This window comes from Mustelus asterias, chromosome 21 (genome assembly GCF_964213995.1).
Source record: "Mustelus asterias chromosome 21, sMusAst1.hap1.1, whole genome shotgun sequence".
In the NCBI taxonomy this organism is placed as follows: Eukaryota; Metazoa; Chordata; class Chondrichthyes; order Carcharhiniformes; family Triakidae; genus Mustelus; species Mustelus asterias.
Window position 1 is genome coordinate 69,904,945 of NC_135821.1, and position 19,315 is coordinate 69,924,259.

The window sequence follows — 19,315 nt, forward strand, 5'->3', positions numbered from 1 at the left end:
AATGACAATGGGTTTTCTCCTACAGTCCGAAAGATGTGCAGGTTAGGTGCATTGGCTATGCTAAGTTCTCCCTCAGTGTACCCAAACAGGCGCCTGAGTGTGGCGACTCGGGGATTTTCACAGTACCTTCATTGCAGTGTTAATGTAAGCCTACTTGTGAGACCAATAAATAAAATATAAATAAACAATGCTAATTATGAATGTGGGCAGGGAGGCAGTAGCTGTGCTGATCTTTGATGGTGGAGACTGTAGAACCGGTTTGATAAATGATAACCATGTGACGCTGTCCAAACTGGGTGGAGAACTATCTCTGAGAGGGAGCGATCAAAGAACAATTGGGATTGGAGTTTATTTCCTCTTTCTCCAGCAGCTCTGCTTGGTGAGTGTGGAAGCGGTAACTTCTCCCAATCCAGTTGATATATTTTTAAAACCCCAGGCTGGGTGATGTCCCAAGTTTTAACTTTTTTTTCTTTACCCCAGGAATTGGCTGGGGAAACAGCGCTGGAGATGTCGCGGCTCCCGGGACCGTCGCGGCTCGGAGACGGGGCCGCTTCCAAGAACAAGCCTGATAACACCGCTTTCACCCAGCAGAGACTGCCGGCTTGGCAGCCCTTCCTCTCCGCGGGCTATGTCCTTCCCACATTCTTCCTGCTGGGTTTGATATTTATTGCCATCGGCCTGGGATTGTACTTTACCTCCAACAGTGTCATTGAGATCGAGGTAAGTGAATGGCCCTATCTCTTTTCCCCTCCAGTGCCTTGCTTATTCCAAACTCGCTTGTGAACTGTGTACTGGACTCTCCATTTCCTTTCTGACAGGTTGTCCAACTAGTTATTAGCGTCATTGTTACATCAACCCGTGCAATATAGCCAGCATATGTTCCAGCACTTTTAACTCTTACTTACTATGTTTTAAAGTTTATTTATTAGTGTCACAAATAGGCTGAGGATTCCGGGTAGATCATTTAGGACGGAGATGAGCAGACATTTCTTCACCCAAAGAGTGGTGAGCCTGTGGAATTCATTACCACAGGAAGTAGTTGATGCCAAAACAGACGGCTGGATATAGCATTTGGGGCGAATGGGATCAAAGGTTGAAAGCAGGATTAGGCTATCGAATTGGATGATCAGCCATGATCATAATGAATGGTGGAGCAGGCTCGAAGGGCCAAATGGCCTCCTCCTGCTCCTATCTTCTATGTTTCTATGCTTACATTAACATTGCAATGAAGTTACTGTGAAAATCCCCTAGTTGCCACATTCTGGTACCAGTTTGGGTACACTGAGGGAGAATTTAGCATGGCCAATGCACCTAACCAGCACGTCTTTCGGACTGTGGGAGGAAACCAGAGCACCCGGAGGAAGCCCACACAGACAGAGGGAGAATGTACAGACTCCACACAGACAGTGACCCAAGCTGGGAATCGAACCAAGGTCCCTGGTGCTGTGGGGCAACAGTGCTAACCAGTGTACTGCTTAGTTAATGGTAGAGGGTTGTTGAGGGTGTGAAAAGCTTCAATCAATGTTCCTTCTCCAGCATGGACCCCAGTGCTATACAGAGTGTTCCATCGGATCTGAATAATAAGGTTATATGTAGGCTATCATTGCCTCATGGATTTTGTTACAATCTCCATAGAGACTATTAACAATTCAACAGAAATTTGAACACCTGGTGATTAACTGAAAGAACTACAACGCAATATTTCACATTTCAAACAAACTTTATTTTCTATGTATAAGAAGAGTTAAAGCAAGCACTACTCACTTAACAATAATGTGGAGATGCTGGCATTGGACTGGGGTAAGCACAGTAAGAAATCTCACAACAGCAGGTCTATTTGGTAGCACAAGCCACAAGCTTTCGGAGCACTGCTCCTTCATCAGGTGAGTGGGAGTTCTGTTCACAAACAGGGCATATAAAGACACAAACTCAATTTACAAAATAATGGTTGGAATACGAGTCTTTAGACTTTCTTGCTTGGCCAGTTTTTGTGATGTGTAGTGATAATATAAATGGTGATTTTCTTTTTCCCCTTGCTGATGGGCCAATCCTGACTTTATAATCGGCACAGGATTCCTACCTCCTGACTTGTTTCCCTTTGTCTGATCTCTTAATTCTGATCTGACTTTAAACTTTCCTGCAATAATTTGGCTGCCTTTCCAGTGACACTCTGGGTATTTAGTGTGTAACGCTGCAGTGAATCACACAGAGCAGAAAAGCCCCTGTTTTAACAATTGGTCTGTATTGAATTAATAAGTCTCAGCCAGGGCAGTAGTTGAAGTGTTGCAATTGTCCTCCCATTTCTCTGGATTGTGGAATGAGATAGCGGAAGACAGAGAAATAAGTTATGGTTCCCGCTCCAAATTGTTATGTGTTTTATGGAAACAAAATGAACTCCATTTCAGTGCACCCCATGAATTAATAGGCTATCAAAATGTATTGACTTCCAACCTCCATAAACCAAAGTTTATCAAAAACTCTGCTGCCCAAGTTCTAACCTCCGCCAAGTCCCAATCGTCTATCATCGCAGTTCTCTCTGATGTATATTGGCTCCTGGACCACCAATGTCTTGGCGTATCAAAAAAATTATTCTTGTGTCCATGGTCCCTCACCCTCCCTGTCTCTGCAAACCTCCTCCAAACCACAGTCCTCCCTCAGTCCTGTGTTCGATTCTGCTCTCTTGTGCACCCCCATGTCCTTCGCCGCCTTTCTTTAAGCTTCTTCATCTCTTACTCCTTTTAAGATACTTCTTAATGTCTATCTCTTTAACAAAACTTTTAGTCACCCGTCTGATATCTCTTTCTTTGGCTTGTTGTCGGTTTTAATCTAACTGTGCTCCTGAGAAGTGTTTTGAGGCGTTTTATTACTTCCATTCGGGCTGTTGATGTTGTGGCTAGGAGGGAGAAATGCAAAGCAGTGTCTAAGGTTCCAGATTGAGGGAAGGCTGACTTCAGTGTAAACTGGGAAATATTTTAATGGGTAAATGGAAAGAAGATCAGTTGGAAGTGTTCGGAAAAAGCATTTGTGACACCAGAACATGTTTATACCCGTCAGGCAAGAGTTCTACTTCCCAAAAGAAGTCATGAACTACCAAAGGGGTGGCAGACAACATTAAACTAAAAAGTTAAACAGGAATGTGGGGGGAGGAAAAAAAGAACAAATCGTGGCAAATGGGAAGGAAAGACAACAGCAGAGGGTGAAAAAGTAGATGGTATAAGTTACGAAAGAGAGGGTGGCACAATAGTTAGCACTGCTGAAAATGAGCTGAAAAAGGGAGCTTAGGAGAGCTAGGAGGGGACATGAGAAGTCCTTGGCGGGTCGGATCAAGGAAAACCCCAAGGCTTTTTACTCTTATGTGAGGAATAAAAGAATGACCAGGGTGAGGTTAGGGCTGGTCAAGGACAGTAGTGGGAACTTGCGTATGGAGTCAGTAGAGATAGGCGAGGTGATGAATGAATACTTTTCTTCAGTGTTCACCAAGGAGAGGGGCCATGTTTTTGAGGAAGAGAAGGTGTTACAGGCTAATAGGCTGGAGGAAATAGATGTTCGGAGGGAGGATGTCCTGGCAGTTTTGAATAAACTGAAGGTCGATAAGTCCCCTGGGCCTGATGAAATGTATCCTAGGATTCTTTGAGAGGCAAGGGATGAGATTGCAGAGCCTTTGGCTTTGATCTTTGGGTCCTCACTGTCCACGGGGATGGTGCCAGAGGACTGGAGAATGGCGAATGTTGTTCCTCTGTTTAAGAAAGGGAATAGAAATGACCCTGGTAATTATAGACCGGTTAGTCTTACTTCGGTGGTTAGTAAATTGATGGAAAAGGTCCTTAGGGATGGGATTTATGACCATTTAGAAAGATGTGGATTAATCCGGGATAGTCAGCACGGATTCGTGAAGGGCAAGTCGTGCCTCACAAATTTGATTGAATTTTTTGAGGAGGTAACTAAGTGTGTTGATGAAGGTAGGGCGGTTGATGTCATATACATGGATTTTAGTAAGGCGTTTGATAAGGTCCCCCATGGTCGGCTTATGATGAAAGTAAGGAGGTGTGGGATAGAGGGAAAGTTGGCAGATTGGATAGGTAACTGGCTGTCTGATCGAAGACAGAGGGTGGTGGTGGATGGAAAATTTTTTGGATTGGAGGCAGGTTGCTAGTGGAGTGCCACAGGGATCAGTGCTTGGTCCTCTGCTCTTTGTGATTTTTATTAATGACTTAGAGGAGGGGGCTGAAGGGTGGATCAGTAAATTTGCTGATGACACCAAGATTGGTGGAGTAGTGGATGAGGTGGAGGGCTGTTCTAAGCTGCAAAGAGACATAGATAGGATGCAAAGCTGGGCTGAAAAATGGCAAATGGAGTTTAACCCCGATAAATGTGAGGTGATTCATTTTGGTAGGACTAATTTAAATGTGGATTACAGGGTCAAAGGTAGGGTTCTGAAGACTGTGGAGGAACAGAGAGATCTTGGGGTCCATATCCACAGATCTCTAAAGGTTGCCACTCAAGTGGATAGAGCTGTGAAGAAGGCCTATAGTGTGTTAGCTTTTATTAACAGGGGGTTGGAGTTTAAGAGCCGTGGGGTTATGCTGCAACTGTACAGGACCTTGGTGAGACCACATTTGGAATATTGTGTGCAGTTCTGGTCACCTCACTATAAGAAGGATGTGGAAGCGATGGAAAGAGTGCAGAGGAGATTTACCAGGATGCTGCCTGGTTTGGAGGGTAGGTCTTATGAGGAAAGGTTGAGGGAGCTAGGGCTGTTCTCTCTGGAGCGGTGGAGGCTGAGGGGAGACTTAATAGAGGTTTATAAAATGATGAAGGGGATAGATAGAGTGAACGTTCAAAGACTATTTCCTCGGGTGGATGGAGCTATTACAAGGGGGCATAACTATAGGGTTCGTGGTGGGAGATATAGGAAGGATATCAGAGGTAGGTTCTTTACGCAGAGAGTGGTTGGGGTGTGGAATGGACTGCCTGCAGTGATGGTGGAGTCAGAAACTTTAGGAACATTTAAGCGGTTATTGGATAGGCACATGGAGCACACCAGGATGATAGGGAGTGGGATAGCTTGATCTTGGTTTCAGATAAAGCTCGGCACAACATCGTGGGCTGAAGGGCCTGTTCTGTGCTGTACTGTTCTATGTTCTATGTTCTATGCTGCCCCACAGCGCCAGGGACCCGGGTTCGATTCCCGGCTTGGGTTACTATGGAGTTTGCACATTCTACCCATGTCTGCGTGGGTTTCTTCTGGGTGCTCCAGTTTCCTTCCACACTCTAAAGATTGCGGGTTAGGTGGATTGGCCATGTTAAATTGCCCCTTAGTACCAGGGGGACTAACTAGGGTAAAAGTATGGGGATAGGGCTTGGGTGGGGTTGTAGTTGGTGCAGACTCAATGGACCAAATGGTCTCCTTCTGCACTGTAGGATTATTTGATTCTATGAAAAGAAATTTGCATGGTGTAGTATTCCTATAGTGCAGAAGGAGGCTATTCAGCCCATCATGTCTGCACCAGCTCTCTGTGCACTTCATCCAATGCCATTTTACCACTTTCCAGCCGTGTAGATGCAAGCATAAAATTAGAGATATTGATTGAATGAGTGAATAGGCAAAACTGTGGCAAGTTGATTTCAACATGGGCAAAAGTGTGTTTATCCACTTTGGACCTATCCTTTCCAACGGGGGGGGAGGGGTCAGCTAGTCACAAAAATGGCAAAGTGGAAAGTATGAGGTCTTGCATCTGAGGGAAAATGAACTAAACTAGGAAGTATACAATAAATGTTAGGAAATTAGAAATGTAGAGGAACAGAGGGACCTTGGAGTGCATATCCAGAGAAGCTGCAGGATAGCTGACTATAGAGACACACAGGATTATTCCCTTGTCCACAGCTGAAGTATTATTATATACCGTCTTCTCGCTCAGGCCAACATCCCCAGCATCCAAACATTGACCGCATTCGATCAGCTCCACTGGGCGGCCACACTGTCCCAATGCTGGAAAGAAGTGATCCACTCAGAGCTTCAACACAGGAATCAAGCCCCAGGAGGGCAGAGAAAATGCTTCCTCGAAGCCTCTCAAAAAGTGCAACATCCCTACCGATGCCTGGACATCCTTGGCCCAAGACCACTCAAAGTGGAGGAAAAGCTTCTGGGAATGAGTTGAACTGGAGTTTCATCGCTGAGAACCAGCTGAAAACCAAGCGTCAACATCACAAGGCGCATGTGGCAACGTGGGCACCCCACCCACCCGCTCCCCCAACCTCCATCTGCCCCGCCTGTGACCGACAGTGTAGGTTACACATTAGACTTCTCAGTCACATGAGAACTAAATTTTGGTGTGCAGACAAGTCGCCCTCGAGTCCGAGGGACTGTCTAAGAAGGATGTACAGTTATGGTCACTGTATTACAGGAAGGTTGTGTTCGCACTAGGGAGGATGCAGAGAAGATTTTTGAGGACGTTAAGAAGGAAGATCAGACAGGCTGGTGTTGTTTTCTTTGCAGTAGAGGAGGCTGAAGGGAGGTTTAATTGATGTGTATAAAATAGAGGGGTCTAGACAGGATGGACCAAACCCCTTCAGCTAAGAGGTAAACATTTCGGAAACCAGGTGGAGAGAAATCACCTCACTGTCAATATGTGCCTTTGGATGATCTTCGACATTACGTCACTATACAAATGCAAGTTGTATCTAGACTGGGGGGTCTTCAATGCAGTTATTGAATGCTTAAAATTAAAGTTGGAGTTACACATAATAAAATCTTTATCACTTAGCGCACTGAAGGGACCAGAAGAAAACTTCTTACAAGACATAAATATGACGACTCACGTGAGAGTTCATGTGTAACCCCCACCATTTGTCCTGGGCTTGCAAAATCTTACTAACTGTCCGGGCTTGAGACAATTCACACCTCTTTAACCTGTGATTATCCCTCTCTCCACTTGCACTGTCTGTGCCCGTAAAGACTTGATTACTTGTAAAGACTTGCATTGCAATTGTGTCTTTGCCTATCTATGCTGTGTTTGTGAAACCTACCTCTCCTACTCGTCTGAGGAAGGAGCCTATCTGAAAGCTCATGATTCCAAATAAACCTGTTGGACTTTAACCTGGCGTTGTGAGACTTCTTACTGAACTCGTATGAGGACTACACGTGCATGAAGGAGTAAGGAAATTCCTTCAGATTCACATCGGAACACTAAACTAAAGCTGGACTCTCGAGTAGAACGTTTTTGACAGAAGTCCTTAATTCAGTGTGAGCAAATCTGATAAATAGCCAGGGTTGGCATGAAATGTTTGTGGTTGGTCTAAAAGTTTTACATGAGGTTTTATTTTTTTCCAGCTTGACTATACAGGCAACAATCCAAACAGTTCATGCCACCAGTGCACCAAGAACGGTACCAAGAACTGCAAGTGCAAACTATATTTCAAGGTGGACAAGGCGTTGTCGGTAAGAACAGTAGGAGTTCTGGCTAACAATAGTTCAATATTTGGCTCAGACTTGAACATTTGTATTTTTAAAAACTTTTTTGGTGTTTTTGAAGTATCTGTAAGTTCATAGTATTTCCAAAATTCAACAAAATGGGAACTCTGGAACTAGTGTATATTATTAAAACCAAGATGAATTAGCCATGGTAAATGCATTGGGTTAGGGCGGGGGTGTGGCTTTGGGTAAAATGCTTTTTCAGAGAGTCAGTGCAGACTTGATGGGCTGAATGGCCTCCTTCTGCACTTCTTGGGATTCTATGATTCAACCCATCGGGGGAAATCTTACCAAAAAATGTCAGTTTCCAGTGAGTAAATCAGCATGTTTTTCTCCAGAGAAACCAATCGGCTTTCTCTCCAGATCTTAGATAGTGCCAAAAAAAAATCTCACAATCACACAGAGGAGCAGAGCCTCAACACACCAGCAGAACCCCGCCATCTTAAAAGGGCGCCCCGATCAGAACCTGAGTAAACCTCCCCTCCCCTCCCCATGGAGGTCTCCTTCCCTGATTCAGCACCTTTCTCCCTTGGATAATCTTCCACCATCTCCCAACGGCCATCGCCGGGAACCCCGCTTCTCCATTCGCCCCTGGCCACCATCACATCTAAATGAAACCACCCCCCCATCTCTCATCCCTGCCAGATGTGGCTCCTGCTGGGGTGCCCGCTAAATATCCGGTGGGAAGTCCCGGAGAGAGTGCTCGCTAATGTACTACAATGAGCTTTCTGCAGGTCCCACGGCATGTTTCACTTCACTTTGCCAGCGAAGGGTCGGGAAGATCAGAACTCAGAAACTCGCCGGCATGAATCGCGCTCTCCCGATTAGGAGCTCCGCCATTCCCGCAGATGGAGAGTACGGGCTTAAAACCGCCCCCAGCATTGCAACTCCGAATGCTGAAGCAGAGATCCTGGGTTTTATACCCAGCAGCGACTTGGCAATTATCATTGACTATTTAGGAGCTATTGTGAATCCTACAAACCAAGAAGAATTTCATAGAATCCCTACAGTGCAGAAAGAGGCCATTTGGCCCATCGAGACTGCATCGACCACAATCCCACCCAGGTCCTATCCCCTGCCACTAAGGGGCAATTTACTATGGACAATGCACCTAACCTGCACATCTTTGGGACTGTGGGAGGAAACCCATGCAGACACGGGGAGAACGTGCAAACTCCACACAGGCAGTGACCCAAGCTGGGAACCAAACCAAGGTCCCTGGCGCTGTGAGGCAGCAGTGCTAACCACTGTGCCATCACTTTTAAGATGGACACTTGTGTTAAACCTCTAACTGCCAATTGGTGGAGGGAGATTTCCAGAAATCAGTCTTTATTCAGTTTAGATTTATTCACAAAATGTCCACTATTCACCACCCCAGTGTCAGTAAGTGCATCCTCATATGAGCTCAAATAATGAATGCCCCTCCACCTGTTTATCCTTTCCCTTCATTAATAATGAACAGCCTGATCCTGAGTTAGCTGATCTAAACTGAATGGATATTAGAGGCGGTGATACTAGGTCCGATGATTTGGAAGAATTAGCCAGGATCTGAAACTGGAAGATTTAGACATCGGTAAGGGTGCGATTTGGTTCAATTATAATGTTTTCTCTCACTTCTCTACTACAAATGCCTTGGGGACATGGGGTCAAATCCCGCTATGGCATCTGGTGGAATTTAAATTCGATTAATAAAAGGCTAGTTTCAATAATGGCGAGCCTGAAGCTATCATTGGTTATTGTGAAAAACCAATCTGGTTCACTAATGTCCTTTCATAGGATCATCATAGAATCCCTATGGTGCAGAAGGAGGCCATTCAGCCCATGGATCTGCACCAACAATAATCCCACCCAGGCCCTATCCCCATCACCCCACTTATCCCCCTAACCTACACATTCCGGGGCACCAAGGGGCAATTTAGCATGGCGAATCAACTGATCACACACATCTTTGGAACATGGGAAGAAACCGGAGCACCTGGAAGAAACCCACGCAGACATGGGGAGAATGTGCAAACTCCGCACGGACAGTGACCCAAGCTGGGAATTGAACCCAGGTCCCTGAAGCTGTGAGGCAGCAGTGCTAACCACTGTGCCGCAGTGCCACCCCCTTTAGGGAAGGAAATCTGCAGCCCTTACCTGGCCTGGCCTACATGTGCCTAGACCCACAGCAATGTGGCTGAATTTTAACCACCCTCTGATATGGCCTAGCAAGCCACTCAGTTCAGGAGCAATGACTAGACTGGCAACAAATGCCACTCTTGCCTGTAACACTCTGACATGTCATGGAAGAGTAAGGAAAAACAAAACCCTCCAAAAGGAGATTGGATAAATACTTTTGAAAGATGAAATTAGAAATGTGGAAAGAGTGCCAAGAGGGACTAACTGCTCTCCAAAAGAGCTGGTGCAGACTTGATGGGTCGAGTGGCCTCCCTCTCCGCTGTCCTGATCTGATTCTCTGCTGAGTCTCACGAATGAGAAACAATGTCCTGGGTGAGATATCAGCGCTTGTTTCAGCCTTTGGGGCTGGAGCCTAGCGTAGGATGTTGCCTGGAGGAGAAAACTGAGGTGAAAAGGTTCATTATCTTATTTTTAACAAAAGGGAGAACTACCATTCCACACACATTGGAGAATTTTGCATCACTTTTCCCTTTGCCCTTTCATGAATCATTCAAGTGTGGAGTTGATACATTTTTTTAAAAAACTGAAATTATCGAAAAACATCTATATTTCTTTTAAAACTGTTGATCTGAGTCAAGTAGATTTTATACTTCCTAATCTGTTCTGGAATCCCGGATTCAATCCAGCTCACATCATTGGAGAAAGTCTCCTCTCCTGCTGGTTCCCAGTGTTGCTGAGTAACATGAGTTTGAGACACCCAAAAAACGAGGGTATCCATAATCTGGCATCTGAATTAGAAAAGGTAAGAAAAGGTCATCTTAAACTGGGAGCTGAGAAGCTGTGATTTAGGAAATTTGGAGCAATGATGGATGGCATAGTGGCACAGTGGTTAGCACTGCTGCCTCGCAGCACCAGGGACCCAGGTTTGATTATGGGCCTTGGGTGACTGTGCAAACTCCATTCTTCCCGTGTCTGCATGGGTTTCCTCCGGGTGCTCCCACAGTCCAAAGATGAGCAGGTTAGGTGGATTGGCCATGCTAAATTGCCCCCCTTTTGTCCCAAGATATGTAGATTAGATGGATTAGCTATGGTAAATGTCATAGAATAGAAACCTTACAGTGCAGAAGGAGGCCATTCGGCCCATCGAGTCTGCACCGACCACAATCCCACCCAGGCTCTACCCCCACATATTTACCCACTAATCCCTCTAACCTCTGCATCCCACGACTCTAAGGGGCAATTTTTAACCTGGCCAATCAACCTAACTCGCACATCTTTGGACTGTGGGAGGAAACCGGAGCACCTGGAGGAAACCCACGCAGACACGAGGAGAATGTGCAAACTCCACACAGACAGTGACCCGAGCCGAGAATCGAACCCGGGACCCTGGAGCTGTGAAGCAGCAGTGCTAACCACTGTGCTACCGTGCTACCGTGGAACATTACAAACCCATGGGGTGGTACCCCACCTGTGATTATGGTGTCATTCCTCCTAATTGGTGAGGGTATCATGAAGAAGTCATCTGACAGTTCAGAGAAGGTGCGGGGTTACTGGGGTAGGGCAGGGGAGAGGATCTGGGTAAGACACTCAGAGTCGGTGCAGACTCACTGGGCTGAATGGCCTCCTTCTGCACTGTAAGGATTCTATGGTTTTTCATGGCTTCTGTATTCATAACTCCTGAAACTATAGATTTATACTAGTGAGGGCCCCCAGTTGTAACTTCCAAAATAAAATGTCAGTTGGACAAAGAAAGATGTTGTTAGATAAATGTACATGGTAATGGAAATTATATCTACATCAAAGTTCCACATCCATAATATTGTACACAGTACATAATATGTTCAGCTTGAGATGGACATTGTGGATGATGTGGCCTACAGATCCAATAACTCCATTTTGAAAGCCCATTATAGATAGAACATCTGCTGAGGGAGTAACTGGGAACATTACAAACCCATGGGGTGGTACTCCACCTGTGATTATGGTGTCATTCCTCCTAATTGGTGAGGGTATCATGAAGAAGTCATCCGACAGTTCAGAGAAGGTTCACTTGATCCATTCCTGGGATTAAGGGCTTATCTCATGAAGAAAGATTGAACAGGTTGGACCTATACCGATTTAAGTTTAGAAGGTGATCTTAGTGAAAAAAATGTAAGATCCTGAAGGGGCTTGCCAGTTACCGGTTTGTTCCCACTTGTGGGGGAGACGAGAACTAGGGGGTGCAGAGGTCTCCTTTTTAAGGTGGAAATGTGCATAATTATTTTTCTGAGGGTCTTTAGCGTGTTCAATTCTCTTCCCCAGAAAGGGAGGCTGGGTGATTGAATATATTTAAGACTGAGTTAGATAGATTTTTGACACTCGAGGGTTAGGTGCAGCAGACGGAAATGAGTTCTGACCACAACCAAATCAGCCATAATCTTTTCAAATGGTGGAACTGGCTCGAAGGGCTGAATGGCCTTCTCCCAACAAGGGAAGGATTGTGTTAGAGTTTGATGCTGGATCTAACAAATGGAACATGTTGTGTTTCTGTTTAGGGCCCTGTTTTCATGTACTACGAGTTATCAAACTTCTATCAGAATAATAGGAAATATGGAGTCTCTCGAGACGACGATCAGCTGAATGGGGATTCAGACTATTTAAAGGTAAAATGTTAACCTGATGAATGGCTGAAGAGATTCATAGTGCTTTCGATATTCTTCGATACTTGTCTTGCATTCTATCCATCAAAGGTGAGCTCAGCCTTTTGGACTCCAGCCAGACCCACCCAAGTCAAGCTAGAACATATTGTTTTTAAAACTACAAATACTGGAAATACACGACAGATAAGTCAGCATCGATTAAAGAGAAAGACTTGTTAAAATGTCTCGGGTATGTGGCCTTCGTTAGAAGTTAAGGGTGGCACAGTGGTTAGCACTGCTGCCTCACAGCGCCAGGGACCCGGGTTCGATTCCCGGCTTGTCTGTGTGAAGTTTGCACGTTCTCCCTGTGTCTGTGTGGGTTTTCGCCGGGTGCTCCAGTTCCCTCCCACAGTCCAAAGATCTGCAGTTTAGGTGGACTGGCCAGGCTAAATTGCCCCTAGTTAAATTGACCCTAGTGTCAGGGGATTAGCAGGGCAAATATGTGGGATTACAAGAATAGAGCCTGGGCGGGATTGTGGTCAGTGCAGACTCGATGGGCCAAATGGCCTCCTCCTGCACTGTAGGGATCCTATGATTCTGTAATTAACTCTTACAGCTGTCTTTTCTCATAGCTGACCCTGACTTGAGCCGTTTTCCGTTTCAAGTATGTTTTTTTTGTTTTATTCCAAATAATCCTGTACCTAACTTTTACAAAATTGTAATCTTGTTCAGAATATTGAGTAATAAATGCCTAAAGAATAAGTATTAAATATACATATATTAATGTCAAATGCAGGTTTGTATGGAGACAAAGTTCACCTCAATAATCTGGCAGAATGTCAAGGGAAAGAAGGTTTTTTATTTAAACACAAGAGCTATGATGATCTGGAATGCCTGCCCTGAAAGGCTGATGGAGACAGGTCCAAAAGAGAAACAGGCTAAAAAGACAGTGGGATTAATTGAATAACTCCAGCAAAGAGCTAGCGCCAGTACAATGGGTTGAATAGTCTCCTCTGTACAATTTGTACATCTAAACTTAATGACTCCAAGAGGATCGTTCTAAACCAGTGGTGGTCGACCTATGACCCAGGGTCTACATGCAGCCCACCTGGGTTCTAAGTGCAGTCCATGAGATGGTTGCCCATGTACAGGGTTGCCACGTTCTGCTGTTTTCCAGCTGCAGAGTTTTTTTTCCTACTGGTAGGATTGAAATGATACGTTCGTAAAGCGAGGGTGAGTGAAGTGAGGTGCGTGCTGATTGCTCACAACACTGACTATGAGAGCCATGCGCTCCCTCTGTGTCCAAAGTGTCAATATTTCTTTTGTTTTCACCATTTGAAGCTGATAGCTCTATTAAGCATTTTCTCTAACTCATTGTGAAATATTTGGTGTGTATTACATGTATTTAATTTTATTCACGGGGTCATGGTTAGCAAACAGGTCAAATTTCAATCTAACGGCCCACTGAGATGAAGGAGAGCCACCCGTGCAGCCCACTCACTAGCTGAGGTTGCCCATTACTGTTCTAGGCACTTGCTGAGGTTTCCACCATTTCCATTTTTAGATTTTCTTTTCAACCTAGGCGCACAAATGTTACATGTAATGCAATGCAAAGTCAAGAGTCCTATTGCCCGAAGATACTCATAAAAGAAACTTTTAATTTCCACCTCTTTTCACCTAAAGGTCTGGTTTCTATTGCATGCCACACATGGGGGAGGCAATGGCCTAGTGGTATTATCGCTAGATGATTAATCCAGCAACTCAGCTAATGTTCTGGGGACCCGGGTTCGAATCCCGCCACAGTAGATGGGGGAATTTGAATTCAGTAAAAAATATCTGAAATTAAGAATCTACCGATGGCTATGAAATCATTGTCGATTGTCGGAAAAACCCATCTGGTTCACGAATGTCCTTTTGGGAAGGAAATCTGCCGTTCTTAACTGGTCTGGCCTACAGATCATAGAAAGAAATCATAGAAACCCTACAGTACAGAAAGAGGCCATTCGGCCCATCGAGTCTGCACCGACCACAATCCTACCCCCATATCCCTAAATATTTTACCCGCTAATCCACGCATCACAGGACACTAAGGGGCAATTTTAGCATGGCCAATCAACCTAACCCGCACATCTTTGGACTGTGGGAGGAAACTGGAGCACCCAGAGGAAACTCACGCAGACACGAGGAGAATGTGCAAACTCCACACAGACAGTGACCCAAGCCGGGAATCGAACCCAGGTCCCTGGAGCTGTGAAGCAGTAGTGCTAACCACTCTGCTACCGTGCCACCCAGAGCCACAGCAATGTGGTTGACTCTCAACTGTGGGACATCCATGTACCACAAATTAATAAAAAACACAAGTGGCTATTATGTTTATAAGCCTAGAATGAGTACCTGCAACCAGGGGAGGCATGAGGTCCCTTGACATCCATGCTCATCCCAGCAACCAATCAGGAGCAGAATCCTGAATGAGTTTGGGGTGGCAGAGTGGCTAGTGCTGCCTAGAGACCCAGGTTCAATTCCGGCCTTGGGTCACTCACTGTCTGTGTGGAGTTTGCACATTCCTCCAGGTGCTCCGGTTTCCTCCCACACTCCAAAGATGTGCAGGTTAGGTGGATTGGCCATGCTAAATGCGAGGTGTTATGGTGAGAGGGTTTGGGTAAGATGCTCAGTCAGACCGTCAGTGCAAGCTAGATGGGCCGAATGGTCTTCTGCACTGTCGGGATTCTATGATTCTCATACTGAACCCTGAAAACCAGTTTAGTGGTATTGGTGTGAAGCAATCTGTGTGCACTATAACTGTAGCTGTGCGCACAACGGTTTTTCTTTATAGCTTGCTGCCCACTGCACTGCCATTCTATTTATTTCTGGTTTCTGACTATCGAGAGCAATCTGAGGAAAGTAGTGGCTGGACTTGGTCACAGTATGAATTTCGTGTGTGTGTGTCTGCAATTCTTTCTACCTTCTCCCTTCACCCGGAAAGCAGCCAATACAACTCCCAACCCTGATAAGGCACTTCAATTCATACTGTGCTATCTCTCACCGACAACTCATTATAGTGTATAAAGAGCTCCCAACAGCGTCCCAAAAACACTCAGGGACTCGGGAGCAGAAGTCAAGGAGTTGGTCTTGCATAAGCGCACTAAAAAGAAAAAATGAAAGCCGGCACGTAATAGTAAATTGCACATGACGAAGGCTCCAACTAGGGGGGTCATTGACCCAAAACATTGACTCTGTTTCCCTGCTGATAGCTGCTGCCAGACCTGCTGAGTTCTTTCCCAGCATCCTCTGTTCTTGTTTCAGATTCCAGCATCCACAGTATTTTGCTCGTTTTAGTAAATCTCACGTTGAGACAGTGAAAATCTGCCATGTTGACCTTGTCGATATTCTCTCGTTGCATGCACACCATTTTCCCAGAAACCTTCGGAATACTGTGACCCATTTCATAAGGACCAACAAAACAAACCTATCGCTCCGTGTGGAGCCATTGCAAACAGTTTGTTTAACGGTGAGTTCCTACAGATGCAATTCAATTGAGATTGACACATATTCGGGGTGAATGTTTACAACCCTCGGGAGGAGGGGGGGGGTGGGCTGGAAAATGCAGCTAGCGGTTCAAACGTCCATTGACTTTGGAGGGGTTGTAAAATCTGGTTGATGGGTGGGGCTGTAAAACCCAGCACCATGTGCTGACTGTTTGAATTTTATGTGGTCAGATGCACCGGGGCAGCACGATGGCGCAGTGGTTAGCATTGCTGCCTCACAGCGCCAGGGACCTGGGTTCGATTCCCGGCTTGGTTCACTGTCTGGAGTTTGCACGTTCTCCCGGTATCTGCATGGGTTTCCTCCCAACTCCAAAGATGTGCGGGTTAGGTGGATTGGCCATGCTAAATTGACCCTTAGTGTCAGGGGGACTAGCAGGGGTAAATACATGGGGTTATGGGAATAGGGCAGGAGTGGGATTGTGGTTGGTGCAGACTTGATGGGCCGAATGGCCACCACCTGCACTGTAGGATTCTATCATTCAATACCACCACCTTGTCATCTGGGAGGTACTGAGTCACTTTGCCTCTATACTTTTGTAAAGCCTTAAGACTTAACATAGAAACTAGAAGCAGGAGTAGGCCATTCGACCCTTTGAATCTGTTCGGCCATTCATTTTGATCATGGCTGATTTCCACACCTCTCCCACCCCCAAATTCCTTGATCCCTTTAGCTCCAAGAGCTATATCAAATTTCTTCTTGAAATCAGACAACGTTTTGGCCTCAACTACTTCCTGTGGTAGTGGATTCCACACATTCACCACCAGAAATTTCTCCGCACCTCAGTTCTAAAAGGTTGACCCCAGAGGATTGGAGGATAGCCAATGTGGTCCCGTTATTTAAGAAGGGTAGGAAGGATAACCCGGGTAATTATAGGCCGGTGAGCTTGACATCCGTGGTGGGGAAGTTGTTGGAGAAGATTCTTAAAGATAGGATGTATGCGCATTTAGAAAGGAATAAACTCATTAACGATAGTCAACATGGTTTTGTGAGGGGGAGGTCATGCCTCACGAACCTGGTGGTGTTTTTTGAAGAAGTGACCAAAATGGTTGACGAAGGAAGGGCCGTGGATGTTGTCTATATGGATTTTAGTAAAGCATTTGACAAAGTCCCTCATGGTAGGCTAGTGAAAAAGGTTGGATCCCATGGGATAAAGGGGGAGGTGGCTAGATGGGTGGAGAACTGGCTTGGTCATAGAAGACAGAGGGTGGTAGTGGAAGGGTCTTTTTCCGGCTGGAGGCCTGTGACTAGTGGTGTTCCGCAGGGCTCTGTATTGGGACCTCTGCTGTTTGTGATTTATATAAATGATCTGGAAGAAGGAGTAACTGGGGTGATCAGTAAGTTTGCGGACGACACAAAACTGGCAGGACTTGCAGATAGTGAGGAACATTGTCAGAGGCTACAGAAGGATATAGATAGGCTGGAAATTTGGGCAAGGAAATGGCAGATGGAGTTCAATCCTGATAAATGCGAAGTGATGCATTTTGGTGGGAATAATGTAGGGAGGAGCTACACGATAAATGGAAGAACCATAAAGGGTGTAGAGACGCAGAGGGACCTGGGTGTGCAAGTCCACAGATCTTTGAAGGTGACGTCACAGGTGGAGAAGGTGGTGAAGAAGGCATATGGCATGCTTGCCTTTATAGGACGGGGCATAGAGTATAAAAGTTGGGGTCTGATGTTGCAGATGTATAGAACGTTGGTTCGGCCGCATTTGGAATACTGCGTCCAGTTCTGGTCGCCACACTACCAGAAGGACGTGGAGGCTTTGGAGAGAGTACAGAGGAGGTTTACCAGGATGTTGCCTGGTATGGAGGGGCTTGGTTATGAGGAGAGATTGGGGAAACTGGGATTGTTCTCCTTGGAAAGACGGAGGATGAGGGGAGACTTAATAGAGGTGTATAAAATTATGAAAGGCATAGATAGGGTGAACGGTGGGAAGCTTTTCCCCGGGTCGGTGGTGACGTTCACGAGGGGTCATAGGTTCAAGGTGAAGGGGGGGAGGTTTAACACAGATATCAGAAGGACATATTTCACACAGAGGGTCGTGGGGGCCTGGAATGTGTTGCCGGGCAAGGTGGTGGAGGCGGACACACTGGGAACGTTTAAGACTTATCTAGACAGCTATATGAACGGAGTGGGAATGGAGGGATACAAAAGAGTGGTCTAGTTTGGACCAGGGAGCGGCGCGGGCTAATTGTTCCTGGTTTCTCGTTTCAAGGCTTCATTCTACAATCATCTTGCTGGTGCCAGTACAGAGTGAGACTGCGGATAGTTGGGAACCTGTCTCGGGGGCAGGGAATTCATATGGTGTTCGTGGAAGTGGAAATGACTAGGGTTGGGAAGCATTTTCCGATCGGGGCCATTGTGATCTCCTGGACTCGTTTCGATCGCCTCAGGGGGTCGGAGAGGAATTTCCCAGATTTTTTTTTCCCCATATTGGCCCTGGGGTTTTTCACTCTGGGTTTTCGCCTCTCCCTGGAGATCACATGGTCTGGAATGGGGGGGTGGGGGTAAGTTAATAGGTTGTAATGAACAAAGCATCGTAGCTGTGAGGGACAGCTCGGTGGATAGGATATTGGTATGTAGATAGGCTGGAAAATTGGGCGGGGATCCTGGATTCAGGATTCAATCCTGGACCGGGGAGCGGCGCGGGCTTGGAGGGCCGAAGGGCCTGTTCCTGTGCTGTATTGTTCTTTGTTCTTTGTTCTTTGTTATCCTCAAACTATAACCCTAGTTCTGGACTCCCCACCATTGGGAACATTCTTTGAATCTACCCTGTCTAACCCTGTTAGAATTTTATAAGTTTCTATGAGATCCCTTCTCACTCTGCTAAACTCCAGACTTCTGTAAAACCTTAAGCAATAGCAGCATTTACAAATTAGAATCGTCGAATTTTGCAGCAGACAAGAGGCTATTTGGACTACTAGTCCCATGCTAGCTCTCAGAAACCTGCACTCACTTTGCCCTGTCCTCCTTTCAAGATCTTTTTCTATTAAACCATGTATTTATTCACAGCTCTTTTGTTTGTAAAGCTATCATGGATTTTCCCTCCGTGTTTCTGATAAGAGTTTTCAACTCTTTCTGATAAGATATTCCTTTAAATCAAATATTTATTCATTCTGCTTTTCAAAACTATTATGAATTCTGCTTCACTGTTTCTGATGATATTCTTCATTTTCTCATAAGATATGTTATGTCCAAATCTCTCTCTCTCTCTCTTTATGGAATATACTAGAATGGATCTTTGACCAAACTTGGTTGAGTAATTTCAGATTGAATAGTGGCCCAGTGGTTGGCACTGCTGCCTCACAGCGCCAAGGATCCGAGTTCGATCCCAACTTGGGTCGCTGTCTGTGTGGAGTTTGTACGTTCTTCCCGTTTCTGCGTGGGTTTTCCTCTGGGTGCTCCGGTTTCTTCCAACAGTCCAAAGATGTGCAGTTTGAGTGGATTGGCCATGCTAAATTGCCCGTTACCACCATAAGATGTGTAGGTTGGGGGGATTAGTGGGGTAAATGAGGTTACAGGGATAGGGTGGGGTGTGGGCCTAGGTAAGGTGCTCTGT

The 19,315-nt window shown here is 45.7% G+C and overlaps 1 protein-coding gene across 1 annotated transcript in view; it reads left to right on the top strand.

Annotated features, from left to right (window-relative positions):
* Window positions 1-274: 274 nt before the first annotated feature.
* The window catches only part of tmem30b (transmembrane protein 30B), a 29,312-nt gene continuing 10,271 nt past the window's right edge, over window positions 275-19,315 (top strand). Inside the window, exons 1-5 of the mRNA XM_078238172.1 lie at window positions 275-379; window positions 481-720; window positions 7,331-7,438; window positions 12,124-12,231; window positions 15,625-15,715. Of these exons, the coding sequence (XP_078094298.1) occupies window positions 508-720; window positions 7,331-7,438; window positions 12,124-12,231; window positions 15,625-15,715 (520 nt within the window). The 5' untranslated portion in view covers window positions 275-379; window positions 481-507. The remainder of the gene's footprint in view (window positions 380-480; window positions 721-7,330; window positions 7,439-12,123; window positions 12,232-15,624; window positions 15,716-19,315) is intronic.